Raw genomic sequence first — 15,523 nt, forward strand, 5'->3', positions numbered from 1 at the left:
GTTTCTGTAAAGTCATGGCAGTTGTCACAGCTCAAGCCTACTACCTAATTTTCCAACCTTAACCATGGATTTTGCCAAAGCAGGATTTGTTGCAGTGAAGCTTTGGCAGGTTTTTTCCATCTCACCTATACATTTGTTTTGTCCGACCTTTTCTTTCTATGTTCTTTTTTTTTTTTTAGCCTGGAGATGGAGACATGGACTGGGATGAGGAGTTCGCCCTCCAAGACTTCCTGAAGAACGAGCTAGTGCAGAGGAATTGCCAGGTGCAGGACGGGCGAACAGACATCGAGCCTGAGGATATGGTGCAAAAATTTCCAGACAGAGGTGAAGAGGAGGACGGGGAGGAGAGGTGGATGGTGGTGGATACGGCAGGGGAGGGAGAGGTCAGACACACGTTGACTTCTCTTTCTGCCCTCTCTGGGGAGGCCCAACCTGGGCAGGGTGCAGTGGGAGAGGGTCAAGGTAAGTGTGGACACTAAGATGGATGTAATGACCATCAGGCAACAACATCTCAACACATGAACTGCTGAGCAGCTATTATAATTTTTTTCTCCAATGGTATATAACTTGGTGACAAAAATGATTAAAAATCAATTTCTACAATCAATATACTGGTATGCCTTAGTGTAGCTCATAATGTTGAATTGGCTTTCACAAGATTAAATGTTCTGAATTATCTCAGGAAAAGTTGCGAACTTTGAGGAGTCTTCCTTGAGCCTTTAATATCCAGTATACAACAGAATCAGCCCAGAGCTAATAGGATCCTCTTAAAGCGAAGCCAAATAGGGCTAAATATAGTTTAATATTTTTCTAACTGTTGTGACCCCTGTGCTAAATATTTTCCTAGCTCTAGATCAAACTCAGTACGATTAACAGTAAAAATAAGCCTAATGCAGCAAGAATTTAATGTAATACATCCTGTGTCTTCTTACCAGGAGAATAATGAAACAATACTTTGAAAGTAAAAACTGGAGAATAGCATTTTCCAAATTTAATGGTTATTGAAACAATGCATTTTTGTATGTTAAAACAACTTGTCCATGCTGAGGGACTCAAACAAGAATTTCTGCTAGCTAGTTTTAAATGGAATTATTTCTTTCTGTCACTCTATATTAGCTCTATAGTAGCTATTAGACATGTGGCTGTTGCAGTCAATGTGAAGGGCAAACTAATCATTTTTTCCATATTCTAGATTAGCTATGCATTTGTTATTGCAATTGAACATGCCTGTCTCTGCTAATCCACAGCTAACGTAAAATCGGGACTACTATGAGTAGGGACAAGAGAAAATGCATATTAATGGTACTGATTACTCTCAGCAGCAATATTTCAGTTATAGGAATCTTTCTTTCTCCCTTACTTCAAATAAAATAACTGTGCATCAGGCTCTTCAAAGATAAACCCTATTGGTGAACAACACCTTAGAGACACCATTATTGTCTTTGAGTGTTGATTCGTGTGAGTGAGTGAGAGAGTGAGAGAGAGACAGAAAGACAACGACAGTAAGAGTGGATTATCCCCCTGTAATCCATAGGAGTCACAAGGCACTCAGCCACCCATGCAGCACCAGTACAGTACACATACTCACTCTCTGTAAGGACACATACACTCTGAGGCCCTTGGAAGTAGACCCCTGCCTTCTATGGTTGTTGTGTCCCTGGGCTTCTAAAGGTTTTGAGTGAGAGTGAATTTGCGTGCGTGCGTGCGTGCGTGTGTGTGTCCACACAATACATGAAATCCTCTCTTCCTCAAGGTCCTTCTATGGCCAGGTGTAAGACCGGTCTGAGTTCATGAAGTGAGCTCAGTAATCCCTTATTTCTTCTGCATGCATGAGCGGTTGGCAGGCATAGAGACAGAAAATGAGAGTGCAAATGTGGTCATTAATGCCACTTTAACCATGCATGGTATTTTAACCCCTCCGCCCCTCCCTAAGCACAATTACTTGCATAATAGACAGTCTGACCTTTTATGGAAACAGGTGGGGTTTCTGTTTTTGGGCGTCTATTAACCCCTGTAGATGAATTGGACAAGGGTTTGCGTTTTTAATGAACAGCTTCTTTGTTTTGTTCTTTTTTCCAAGCCTCATCTTTCCAACGTTAAATTTTTCCTGATTTACATTTTTATTTTTGTATTCTCTTGTTCTGCCTCTTTGTCTATTACATAGGCACTGCAGCCTGCACTGAGTCAGAGCCAGAGGTGAACTGTCAACCGTTGCAGGTAAATTGAGAATCAAGCTCCCTTTCATTTCAGCAAACATTTTGATATCATCTTGATTTTAAAAAAATATCACTAATCTCAAAAGAAGGATTTTGTCGTCCATTTAAAAAAAAAAAAAAAAAAAAAAAAAAAAAAAAATCATTGTTCACAAAGATTTTTAAACTTTTACTGCAGCTAAAGGAAAAAAACTTTTAGTTGACTTTCTGAAAACTATGTAGAGGCCAGGGTTTAAACAGAGTAACAGTGTTACATTTGATGATACCGTATACCATTTTGTTGCAACAGATTAATTTCAGCTGGGCTGCACAGAGGACAAGAGACTTCCACTGAACCACAGCACTGTGGAATGTTACAGATTAGAACATATACTTACAGTATGCTGTTTTAATTCTCAAACTAGCCTGTAAAATGTGGGTTGCGGAAATAAATTACTCTGCTTACTCGCTTCTGCCCTGAACAACCACTGCTGATCTCTTGTGCTAGACACTGAATGATCAGCTACTCAGAGGCCAACAGTAGATGTACCATCAACATCTAGGGCTTTGAAAATAGTTTGTCCTGTGATGGACTACTATCCCAAGTGTTAAGTTGATTTTCTTACAACTCTCAAATGAATGGGATGCAATGACTGTCTGGAAGGTAGGAATATTTAAGTATTGTCTGCAGTAATGTACAGAATCCATGATTTCTTTTTTCTTTAGTATGAATGCACAATGCAATGTATGACATTACACACGTAATACTGTCATTGCCTTTCTGTAACTCTCTACCCTTAGCTTTTGCACTCTTTCTTTTTATCTTTTTGCCATTTGCTTAACAAATAGCTCTTCACATATCATTATTCACAGCCTCTCACACTGAGACAACACTGAGGTAAAAGGGAAAAAAACTTGCTGTTATCAATAAAAGTATAGATTATGCACCTGCATTTGAGGAAAAATATGTTTCACCACCAAATAATGATTCATTGTATATATTAAACTACAAATTACATAGCTTTAATCTTTTCTATTTTTAAGTCCTCTCTCTCACTTTCTGATCTTGGGTGTTGTGCATTCTGCTCACTTGCAGTCCTCAGTGTTTAATTTCATGCCTGTGAGTTTTGTAAAACTAATTTAAAAACTTCATCATTTCTGCAGTCAGTATAGATGTAATGTTTGCTTTTTTAATTCCTTTGCAGATGATAGTAAGGGGGGTCTTTTCAACAACCCATCACTGATGAGGCAGATGCTTTGTGCTCTCTGTCAGCTATTCGATTTTGTTGGCTTCTTATGCAATGCCATCTTATCTGACAGAGATTTGTTTCTGCTGACTGATTGTGGGCCTGCTGTTTGGTAAAAGGTTAAGGTTAAAATGCTTATTTCACCTTTATACCCCCTTTCTTTTTTGAATTTTTATCATTTTGTTTCTCTGTGTCTTTTTCAGGAGGAGGCAGCAGTGCTATTGAGCACCCACACACAAGCTGTCAGGATTAGACACCCAGAGGCAGATGCTCTCCTTGATCCGTCCCACTCAGAGAACAGTGAGACCTCCGCCTCTCTCTCTCTCTGTGATTCACTCTCTATGTGGATCACTCACTATCTCTCTGTTTCCCTGTCTTTCTTTCTCTGTCCCCCTTAGTCTGCTGCTCTACCGTTTGCATTTACGGCTTAAAGAGTGAGCTGTGTCCTGACTTACTTGATATGCTGTTTGTGGACTAAGGCATATCAGTAGACTTTACTCTACCAATTACCACAGAATGAACATCTTTTTTTTTTTTTTTTTTTTTTTTTTTTGTTGTTTTTTGTAATTCAGAACTGCATGGCTGCTTTGTAAATGATGTACTTAGTAAAGAAAAACTGCATTAGGTAGAGCAGGTCATCCTCTAATCACAAGGTTGGTGGTTCAATCCCTGGCTCCTCCAGTCTGCATGTCAAAGTGTCCTTGAAAGTGTCCTCCAAGATACTGAATGCAATGTATGAATGTGCGTGTGAATGGGTGAATGTGGTATGTAGTGTAAAGCGCTTCGAGTAGTCAGTAAGATGCACCAACCATCACACTCTTGATACTTGACACTGAAATTGTACGTATAAATTTAACAGTTTTCTTGTCCAACCAGATGCAGAACTCTCTGAGACTGCAGTCTCTCACTCCAATGGTCCAGCCCAAAATTTGATCAACTCATCTAAACAGGACAAAATGGTCACACCTGTTTATACCCCTCCCACAGCAGCTGAGACGGTTTCTCCTGACAGTATTTCACCTGGACCGGATGAGACCATTACCCAGTGTAAGAGGTAAATGGAAAAAAATAAATATTGTATTTGATAGAATGGGCATATAATCAAAGGGCAGTGGCTTTTTTATCACTGACACTGAATGTTATACAGCAGGTCTTTCTCAATATGCCCTCTGATGTGTTCTTGTTTCCCATGACACATCTGATATAATTATATCTGACTGACAAAACAGGATTTTCCAAAACAAAGAATGCAGTAACAGATGGCAAAAAAAGATCTGGAAGTTTACCCACCACTGACAATGCATCAGGTGATGTTGTGGCTGTTTAATAATACTGAGAATCACTACCGCATCTAATAAGTTTTGAGATGGTTGATTTAATGAGAAAATGAGAATGCGCACAAACTCTAAAGCAACCTTCTCTATTTTTGAATTCTTGATAAGTCTCTTCTCTCAAGGACAACCAAACAAGAAAATTGTCCAGACACACCTGGTGCAGTTGGTGTTTGGATCGGCAAATCCCAAATAAGGGGTACAAAACAGATGCTTCTATAGTCAGGAAACTGACATTACAACACAACTTCACCTAGCATCCTGACTAATTTTCATAGCAGTATAAACCATCCCTACTAGATTTGAAGTTGATACATCTTATCAATACCCTCAGTAGTCACAATTGAAGTCACCATTTTACTGAGTTTCATCATTTCCCTATGATCTGGTCCACATTTGCTAGTCAAATGGGTGTTTTCTTCGCTGTGGGAGGAGTGTGCAGGCTAATTAGTATCTCTGCAGCCACGCTTTGCATATGCACAGTCCACTACTACAAAGAGACAAAGGCTGTTCCTCATCTTGCTCTCCGTTTTATATTGTTACAGTTTAGGTTACTAGATAGCAAGAAAGTGTGCAAGTATAAATCAAGAATGAGAAAAAGGATAGTGCTTGACAGTTGACCTTTCACCTTTCACCTGGGGTCAGCATCCAGCCAACCAGTGAGGACCACAGGGGAGCAGAAGAGAAAGACGGCAAGATGGACTCAAGCACAGGAGACATGAGCTGTATTAAGGTCAGTGCCTGAGGGGAAGTGTTTTTATGCATCAGGGAATACAGCTTCCTCTATTCTCTGTAGTACCAGCTCCCCACAGCTTCCTCTTTTTTAACCCCCTTTTTTTCTGTATCACTTCGAGGGGGGAGAGAGGTTAGAAAGGTTGAAAGGGAGTCCTCGAGGAGACGAGAGGGCAGGGATGTAAAGTTAAGAGAAAGATCAGAGAATCAGGTGGCCATCATTCTACTGACCACTCCAGCATAGGGAGTAATGGGATGGGCTGTCAGCTTCCCTGCTATCTGTTGTCAAAGGAGGCAAGTACAAACTTACTAAAGTGTCACTGTTAAAGTGCTTTCGGTATTGCTAAGTTTACTTCAAAATTTAATTGCTTCAGATTTCCGAAGTTTGACATAGTGCTTCATGAAAGACAATGAACAGATACTATAATTAATTAATATTTTTGGTATTGATTAAGCTGTTTATTAAATTAGTATTTTTTTGATCAAATGTCAGAAAAATGGCATGAAAATGAAAAATACCCATTCCCTGAACACACATTCGATTTTCAGATTAGTCATTTAGTTTGACTAAAACTCCAAAAACCAAAGAGATTAAATTTAGAGTGATATCAAACATTTTGAGAGGCTTAAACCAGCAAAGGTTTGGCATTCGTCCTTGATAAATGACTTACACAATGAATTTACTATAAAATTTTTGTCAATTAGTTTTCTTTGTATCGACTGACCTAATGCGATGATATGAACGATGAACAGTTATATAAAAGCAGAAGAATATATCAAAAAGATGTCAGACATTTTCCAAAGCCCATTAGCAAAGCCCTGGATACAATGGATCTTGCTGTATTTTCTGTCTTTGTGGACCAATTAGTGTTTACAATGAGTTGCTTTGATACTTGGTCTATACAATAAAGTTTTTTTGTGATAATTATGCCCAGCTTGAGATGGGCTAGCTGTGTTTTCATTTTAGAACCAAGAGAGGTTTTTGTTGGCTCATTTGTGTTGTGATGCAATTTCACCTCAGTCAGCTTTGCATGCTACTGAAAGAAAAATCGGCTTGTTTTATTTAGTCTGCTACCTTCAGGTGTCATGCAGGACTCCCACCCCCCACTGAGAGATGGTCTGAATGGAGCCAAGAAAGACAGGCTATATTGTAGGTGTGGTCAGTATGTCAACAAAATGCATTTTTAGACTTATAGAAGCCTGGTGAAAAATGGTTTTCAGCCAAATCAAAGTTTTTTGGATGATTCAGAAGCAACTCCTGCTAGCAAAGACAAGGAGTTGAGAATATGTTATGAACAAAAACATTTGAATGTTTTCAAATAGTAGTTTTAATTGTAAATGGAAGACATTTTCAGCGGTTTTTATCCATATTTATTCTGTGTATAAAATTGTTTATCACAATATTATCTCACTATGAAAAATTTTATTTTTAAATTATTGAGCATGAGATGGTATTAACTCATGTTTGTCCCAGCGAGAGAAGTGGTGGAGTAAAATCCAGTCTTTTTCAAAAAATTTGTGTTCTCAGGTTTTAAATATCTCACCATGATAAATGTCCTGAATTTAAGTTTTATCAAAATTATTTTTACAAAGAGATCATACATAATGAAACATGGCAAGTAACATTATATTTAAATTGTTTATTCAGTTTTTTTCAAATATTTGGTATGTGCAACATAACAATGACATAACTAAGATGGTGTCCTAAGAACATGATTGTGGAGGTGTGAAATTATTGTATTATAAACAAAGAAAATTAACAAAAAAGAAGCTTGATATGCAAATTCACAACTTTTTGGAGGACTGATTGATTTTTAACTCTGAACATCAGCCAGTTTTTACTGTTTGAAAACAGCTTCACTGTTGCTTTGGATGTAAAATGATATTGAAGTCTGAATTTTTCTATTCAGTGAAATGGTAAGGTAGCTCTCTCCTATTTTTGAGCAGTGTCAAAACGGATATTACATACACGCCTTACACAATATCCTATTGCATTTCTCTGAGCACTCACCATGCTCTATTGTGTGTGTTCACGCGACTGTGTTTGCACACAGTCCGCCTCCACTATGTAGCACTGCGCCAGTGTTAACGTGTACTCTGAACACACACATACACACTCACAGAGCTGCAGTGCTCTCCATGAAGCTGTATATTATCTAAGGAATCAGCCCAATCTTTCTCTTCCACACTCTGTACAGCTTAGATACCATTTCACTGCCATGGGACAGGTGCGCTACACACATAAGAATGTACGTGTACATGTGCTTTTTAATCATTGACCATTTCTTGTAATGTGGGACAGAAAAATGCGCTGTAAGGCCACCTGTCTTTTTCTCACCCCCTCCTTCCTTCTTTTCCATTACTTTTGTTCATCTCAGAGCCTGAGCCAGGACCTGCTGGCAGACAGATCAGCAGCAGAGGACAGGTGAGTGATTGACTAGCAATTGTTTGCTCAAGAAACCTTTTCAACTCAGAGTTTTCGCGTTGCTTCACATCCAACAGAGTCAATAAATCGCAAAGATTTTAGTGATTTCTGCCAATACAGAACTGTTTTCTCTGTATCAACTCTAAAAGCCACCTTTCTTTTTTGTTAGAGACATTAGGGTTTAGATTTGTTTTTTGCAAATGCTGTAGTGTAGTGTACAGATGGACTGTATGTGTTTCACAGCACGAGCCTGCTACCTGTGTTGGTGGAAGAGGAGGAGAGTGTGAAGGACAGTACAGCTGAGCCTCAGACAGTAGCAGCCAGCATGGCAGGTAGGATAAAAAACTATCTACATTACATCGATATGTAACTTTGACCACCCACACACCAACTCTTCCTTCCAGGGACAGATCAGCTCAATAGCAGCGGAGCAACCACTCTATCTAACAGCAGCTCTGCTCAATCAGAATCCTCCTTCACACATGCCAGCCAGTCAGTGACCGGCATTAGCAGCGTGACCTCTGACCCCAGCCAATCGGAGGATAATGCAGCCAAAAAGGACTGTGGCAAAAATAAGAGGGAACTGGTAAGACCTGTTAGATGGGTTATCCCACATATTAAAGGGTTTAAAGTCACTTGACTACTGTTGAGCACTGCTTTTGTGAAAAATAGCTTAATCAGTTTTAATATATAGTTGCTAACATTTTTTAAAAAAAAAATAAATTTAGTTGTAATTAAAGGTCCAGTGGTGTAATAGTTTCTTTTATTTATGTTTTACGCTCTTTTCAATTCTAGTCTTGATATTTATGGCAGGACCAGGACATTTTAAAGGTATAATGATGATTATGATGGAGTTCACAGCAGAGTTTGCTTCAGGTAATATGTGATACAAGCAATAAATTAAAGGTTTTTTGTTTCACAGTATTTTTGTTTTACTTGTTAGAGAGAGAAAATAGCCACGCGAATACATAAACAAAAAAATTAGCCTAATAACATATTACCGTTTTTTGTGCTATAACCTCGGTTTAGTTTTTTTTTTGATGTATTTTTCTTTTTTTGTTTTTTGTTTTATGTTCTGTTTTTTAAATCTTAATTTTTAAAAATCATATTCTCAGTTTAAGCAAGTTTAGAGGAGATTTGATGAAACACCAAGATCATGGCCAAAGGAGCTGGTGTCGTTATAATCAAATTTCTTTTTCAATTATGAGATTGTGCCATTGATATCTTCATTCAACATGACATTACAGCCTAAAGAGAAATGCTGTCTTTCCAGCTATGTGAGTGTGTCAGTGTGTGAGTGCGAGAGAACAGGAGGAAGGAACAGATTGCATAGTTTCAGTTTAGCTCCATTCAGGATCAGATCTTTCAGAATCAAGAGTCAACTGCACTGCCAGCTACTTTGAATCTTCACAATTCACCTTCATTATGTAAAGACTATTGAAAGAGAAGGGAGGGAGAGTGTAAAGGGAGCAATGTGGATATTGAGATGAATGTGAGAATGGAGTGATCAGAGTTAAAAGAAGAGCAGGAGGGGGAGAAGGAGCAGAGAGAGGCAATAATGTTTGTCCGGACCCTGCAGGAGCTCTCACGCAGCATGGAGGCTATCGAGGAGCTCAAGGCTCAGGAGAACCAAAGTGAGACCACCATGACCAATGGGAAGGAATGTATGTGAGATAAATCAATTTTATTTTATATTATTGCATATTTAAATATTATTTATTATTTTCCTTTTGATACAAAATTGAATTTCATTTTTAAATTAGTGCTTATACATGAACTCATTGAAAAGATAAATGTTGATTGTACCATTTGGTCAGGTATTTGTCATGCCATGATTCATCTACTTGTCATTTCTCTCTCTAGCCGAGACTTCAATAATGTCAGACACCAGTGACACCTTTAAAGACGATAGGAACAGGTAAGGCAACCAAATGATCATTGTAGTCAAAATTAATGTTTAAATCTATAATTATCCATGTGTGTATGTAACAAGTTTAGTCAAAGAGTCCTAACTGTTCTCTTTATCTGCAGCCTGTCACCTAGTGACAAGGAGATTGAGGTATGTATACCATTAGATCTTGGAGCTTTGTTTTATAATTAGTAATGTAAACCAATGGTGTTTAAAGGCCAGTTTAAAGATCACAATTTTTGGGGATTTTATGTAATTGAAAGTTTATTTAAAAACTGCATTTGAAATCAGAAATATACATTACACACAGAATATAGAACATGAGTAAGTTTGCAATACTTTTCAAAAACTATTCAAAGATAATGGATCACCTTGTTAATGCAAACTGATCACTCTATTGACATCTGAGGGTTGTCTTCAAGGCAGTGCAGAAGTTTTATCATTTATCTGTTGGACCTTTTCCTCCAGCACAGTAATGCTGTCTTTGATTGGTCATCAAGTCTGGCAGAATTTAATGCCACATACACTATTAGTCCAACAAGTAGGTCCAATCTAAAATGTTTAAAAGTCAAGTACCTTTTTCATGTTTTCAGGCAGAGTTCCAGCGTCTATCGCTGGGCTTCAAGTGTGACATGTTCACCCTGGAGAAGAGACTCCGACTGGAAGAGAGGTCACGTGACCTGGCTGAGGAGAACGTCCGCAGGGAGGTGTCCAGCTGCCAGGGCCTACTTCAGGTCAGTGTGTGTATATGTCTATGACTGTCCTGCTTTCTATGGATGGAGCACTTGAGTTTAGCTCCATCACTTGTCAGCACAATGTCATTTGGCCATATATAATTGTATTTACGTTCTCAGTCTTAGGTGTGTGGACTTTTCACTTTGGATGATTACACTCTGGATATTTGTAGTGCAGCTCTATAATTTTTCCTGCACACCTTTCCAATTTGGAAAAACAAAGAAAATCACGGCATGTTTTGGCTTTATTATCTGTAGTACATGGTGCGGCTTCATGTGGGGAGACTTATGTTTGAACAGGTTTCCATACCTATCACACTAGACTGCTGTTTATAGTAAAGAAAAGTGCCAAATGTAGGTGGCTATGATAGAAGCATTGCCTTACACACATAAGGCTGAATGAATTAAACCATAAGTGTAACTGGATAGGTTAGAGTTAGTGAATATGAGTGTAATTCCTCTACAAAATAATTTCCATGTCAGGTGCAGTCATTCAGTTTCTCTCTTGGTCTTCCTCTTTCTATACGTCGTCCCTTTTGTAATTTTTCCCTCTACCTAACCTTTTCTCCAAGGCTTTAATTCCTCTGTGTGAGGTTGACAACCAGTCCATGGAAATCATCCAGAGGCTCCAGAAGAACCTAGATATCCTCATCCAATCCATGACCAGGGTGTCCAGTCGCTCTGAGATGCTAGGAGCTATTCACCAGGTGGGCAAAAGAGAACTAACATTAGTTTCTGCTGTGTGATGAAAGTATGAACTGAACTCCATTTTGATCCCTGGCTGTGACAGCATCAGACCAAATTGTAGTGTTGTGTGATTAAGATGACTTTGATTCTGATACTTCAATGGAGTCTTTATGTATTTGAATGTCAGGAGAGTCGTATTGGTAAGGCTGTGGAGGTGATGATCCAGCATGTGGAGAACCTGAGGAGGATGTACACCAAGGAGCACACTGAGCTGCTGGAACTGAGAGAGACACTCATGCAGAACGAGAGATCGTTTGGATCTCAAACTGAAAGAGGTATGAAGTGCTGTACAGAGATACATACTATCTGTCAAGGTGCAACATACATTACAGTATGTGTTTTTAAACTCATGCTACAATTAGGTATTTTTTGCTGATATTCAATATCTTAAATATGATGATTGTTATGCTAAATACCAAATACTCATTAGGCCTTAAAAAGGATTAACTGGATTATTAAATGGAACCTTAGATTGATGACCAACAGAATAAAATATTGAGTCACTAGGCTAATAAACCTATATCACCTAACTCTACTGTATCCATTACTTTGCTGTATCTAAACACAGTATATGTGTAAGTATGTGATATACTTTGTACACACAAATCACATAGTTACATTCAAAGTAACCAATGTGTTCCTCTTTCTAGATGACTTCCGTGGCAAGAAGCAATCATCGTCATTGTACTACAAGGTGAGCCTCATATGATCTCATTCTCTATTTCTCAGTATTTGTATTGACTTTGTGTTAATTATGTGCATTTGTGTTGATAAAGTGTTTTCTTCTTAATCTTCTTACAGTCATCAGCCCGGCGGGTCAGCATAGCAGGGATCCCCCGCTCTGGTGGAGGCAACATGCACTTTGATATGGTTAGGATGACACTGCCATTGCTTTACTTAATAATCACATCACATTGCAGCCACGACAACACCTTACTGATCCAGTCCTTAGGTTTATCCATATGGTAATTGACAGAGAGCTTTTTCAGTTTTCACTTGAATTAAAATTTCCAAAGTCCTGTGTGGGTTTCATAACTCTAAATGTTTTTAAATTATCACCCAAGGATTAAGTTAATCTAAAACATGCTTCACTACAGAGCTTGTTGAATTCTACTTGCCAGGGTGCCAGTTGAGCCAAAGATTGGTAGAAACTTTAAAAAAAGATCCCGAAGCATATATTTATAAACATATTACTGGCTTCCTTTTATTATCAGATATTTCTCTCTCAAACTGTGTAAAAGGCAATGTTTTTTGTCACACAGTTTGATGACACATTATCTATTTCCTTAGGACTGCTTTCAGTATTAAATTACATGCAGCACTGAGTAATGTAGTGAATGGAAGAGATGAAATCGTCAGATTGTGGTTAAACTACAAATTTAAAGTCAGTGATCCCAAATATGTTAACCACAGGACAGGTTTAAGTGTTGTTTGATCTCTACTGGGGAGTTATGCATCCAAAAAAGTACAAATTTTAGTCAGTTAAGTGTGACGGAATATCGATCCAGGTCAAAAAATGTTCTGGTTATGCTTAAATTGTGCAAAGGAGCATTTTTTTTTTCCATGATCATGACTCAAACTGTCTGATTTCCCAACACAGCCCAAAACACACAATGGCTCAGAGGCTGAAACGGACAGACTGACAAGGCGATCGCCGTGGTAGGTATTTGTGTGTTAATGTGCGTTTGTTAAATTTGCTATTACATTACAATAGGTTAAGTAGTTAAATGAGATTTAGTCTGTATGTGAAGGGGAGTGCGGTTACAATAAAAGCAAGAGGACTGTTTAAATGACGCTTGCTACTTTTTAAAACAAACCAGCATTGTTTCTGGTGTGAGGGAAGCTATTGGCTGTGGTTGTTTTATGTAAGCTACAGAGGCTTGCTGTAACATGACATGAGGGTTTGTTGTTATGCACCTATGTGATAATGGTGGTTTCCAGGATTGTGGCAGGGAAGAGCACGACGCGCCCCCCACTAAAACGCTTTGTTAGCTCTGTGGCCTGGGTTGACACTGAAGAGCCTTCTCTCATGATGAAGGGGTAAGAAATGCCAAGGAGAAGGATGCCACACTGGCTGCATCACACAAACTCTTTCACAGTGGCCACAGATGCATAAAGATGGCAGCTCTCTGGCTTGACCTCAAAACTGTACATTTTATGGTGGTGAATACTGGGAACTTTAGGGTTACAGTCAATTCGCTTCTGTCATGGTCAAGCTTACATTTCTCTGGAGAACCTTGCAGTGGATGTTATATGGAATATTTTTTGCTGGAAAACTAACTTTTGTCCTTCCTAGAGAAAGATGACCCCGCAAAGAAATGAATGGATTTTTTGTTTCGTTCTCGGAGTGTCAGGTGATTGAGAGTAACAGTGTAATAAAATGAAGCACAGATAACACAACAAATTTGAAAACTTAATAGAAGCCCTGATACTTTATCTCTTACTACACTAAGTGACTGTGTGGACATTAGCAGTAACTATGCAAAAGAGAGGGTGGTGCTTAGACAGTTGGAACTAACACAAAACAGCAGTGTTGTCCTTTGAGACCAGGAAAAAGCAATGATGACAAACCAAACGGCAGCCATCTTTAATGCATCTGGTTCATCCCTCGCATGGGGAAGTGTTTATCAGAAGCTTACATCGTTTTGTGACATTTTCCAAATCTAGCCCATTTTTCCTTTGTGTGTGTGTGGAATGTAAAGTAAGACGCTGTGGAATTCATTTCAATGGCACCATATGCTTTCAAATGTTTGGACAATTAAAGTACAATTTGCCCTGTTTGATGAGCTAAGCCAAAATTGAAGCTTAGATAATATGAATCATGCACTTTTAATGGTCTCCGAATATCTGAAAGGTTGAGAACTTGCTTTATGGGTTCATAATGATTGGAGCATGTAATTTATATTGCTGGGCATGCATTGTTATATTGTAGAAAATGATTTCAAACATGATTGTATCAGGGATCGCAAACATTTATCTGTGAGTACAGCAGGTGAATGTAAATTGGCAAATATTTCAGGGAGTCTGCAGCTGCCTGCTTGTGTTGACTGCAAGTGCATGAAATGTACATGTCTGCATGGCATGTACCCATACAGAAGGTTATATAGCCATGCTTGTATTTAAATGTGCAACTGAACAGTGTGTTTGTGAATGCCTGACCCACGCGTGTCCACAGGACCGCCTGCGACAACACCGACTGCCAATCTGAGGACGAGCAGAAGGAGGAGCTGGTGGCAGAGAGGAGGAGGTCCAGTCTCAGTGAGCTGGGCAACAAACTCACCTCCCTCATTCTGCCCCTCAAGACGTTAGTCTAACCAAATACCCACCACTAGCCTACTGCAGCACCACTTTCTGCCAGCAAAGCTAAGAGGCTAGCTGCATAGTGGGAGAGTTCGTCATTTAGCTGTACTGAGATTCCATTAGCTACAAACTGAATGTTTTTTGGTCCTAGATATTTTCTTATTTTATCTCTATTTTTGATGTTAAATAGTAATTTCTGTGGGTTTTTTTTTTTACACTGCACTTCATGGACCACACATCAAAAACTGTGCCCACTGTGACATCTTGATATCTCCCTTTGTTTTTTTTGGCCATTCTGGCTATCACTACTCAGTCTCTCTGCAGTTTGTTGTGACAAAATTAATGTTGTGTATGGTAGAGACTTGACATTTAGTGCTTCACATAATTTTTGAGACACCAGCAAGTGTCAAAGATTTCATGAGCTACATATAGGCTGAAATATTTTTTTGTAATTAACTTTTCATAGTGAGTAGCAGTCATACCTTAGACTTTTATGTATTTTATCACACCCTGTTTAAAAAGTTGTGTGATCATATGGAACCGCCTAAGTGATGAAACTCTCTCATTACGTGGGTCTGTGCTGGACTAGCTTCTTCTGTCCTCTAGCGGCTCAGCGGCTTTTAATCATGTTAACAGCATTTTTACTTAAAGGCCAGAAATGAACCTTTTCCTTCAGCTGATAACTGACTTGAGGTCAGTTTATGTCAAATTATACTGCTAAATTATATTGGAAGCTTTGTGATGTTATGTATGGATCTCGAGTTCTGACTTGGACTGTGCAAAGCATCTAACTGATAAAAATCCATCTTTACCAGGTTTAGTCTTCTGTCATTTACTAACATGTTCAGCCACCTTAACAATTTAATGTGCAAACTACTACACTTAGATTTTTATTTTTTTTATAGT

General features: G+C 38.6%; 1 protein-coding gene across 1 annotated transcript in view; it reads left to right on the top strand.

Annotated features, from left to right (window-relative positions):
• LOC120803939 (inositol 1,4,5-triphosphate receptor associated 2-like) overlaps positions 1-15,523 on the top strand; it is a 101,891-nt gene that overhangs the window by 84,300 nt on the left and 2,068 nt on the right. Inside the window, exons 20-38 of the mRNA XM_040152989.1 lie at positions 180-462; positions 2,165-2,217; positions 3,643-3,739; positions 4,316-4,493; positions 5,416-5,503; positions 7,881-7,927; positions 8,171-8,259; positions 8,332-8,513; positions 9,507-9,591; positions 9,791-9,845; positions 9,959-9,986; positions 10,430-10,570; positions 11,143-11,277; positions 11,445-11,592; positions 11,968-12,011; positions 12,119-12,187; positions 12,918-12,976; positions 13,259-13,357; positions 14,493-14,621. Coding sequence (XP_040008923.1) covers positions 180-462; positions 2,165-2,217; positions 3,643-3,739; positions 4,316-4,493; positions 5,416-5,503; positions 7,881-7,927; positions 8,171-8,259; positions 8,332-8,513; positions 9,507-9,591; positions 9,791-9,845; positions 9,959-9,986; positions 10,430-10,570; positions 11,143-11,277; positions 11,445-11,592; positions 11,968-12,011; positions 12,119-12,187; positions 12,918-12,976; positions 13,259-13,357; positions 14,493-14,621 — 2,009 coding nt within the window. The remainder of the gene's footprint in view (positions 1-179; positions 463-2,164; positions 2,218-3,642; positions 3,740-4,315; positions 4,494-5,415; positions 5,504-7,880; positions 7,928-8,170; positions 8,260-8,331; positions 8,514-9,506; positions 9,592-9,790; positions 9,846-9,958; positions 9,987-10,429; positions 10,571-11,142; positions 11,278-11,444; positions 11,593-11,967; positions 12,012-12,118; positions 12,188-12,917; positions 12,977-13,258; positions 13,358-14,492; positions 14,622-15,523) is intronic.

Source organism: Xiphias gladius, chromosome 2 (genome assembly GCF_016859285.1).
Source record: "Xiphias gladius isolate SHS-SW01 ecotype Sanya breed wild chromosome 2, ASM1685928v1, whole genome shotgun sequence".
Lineage (NCBI taxonomy): Eukaryota > Metazoa > Chordata > Actinopteri > Istiophoriformes > Xiphiidae > Xiphias > Xiphias gladius.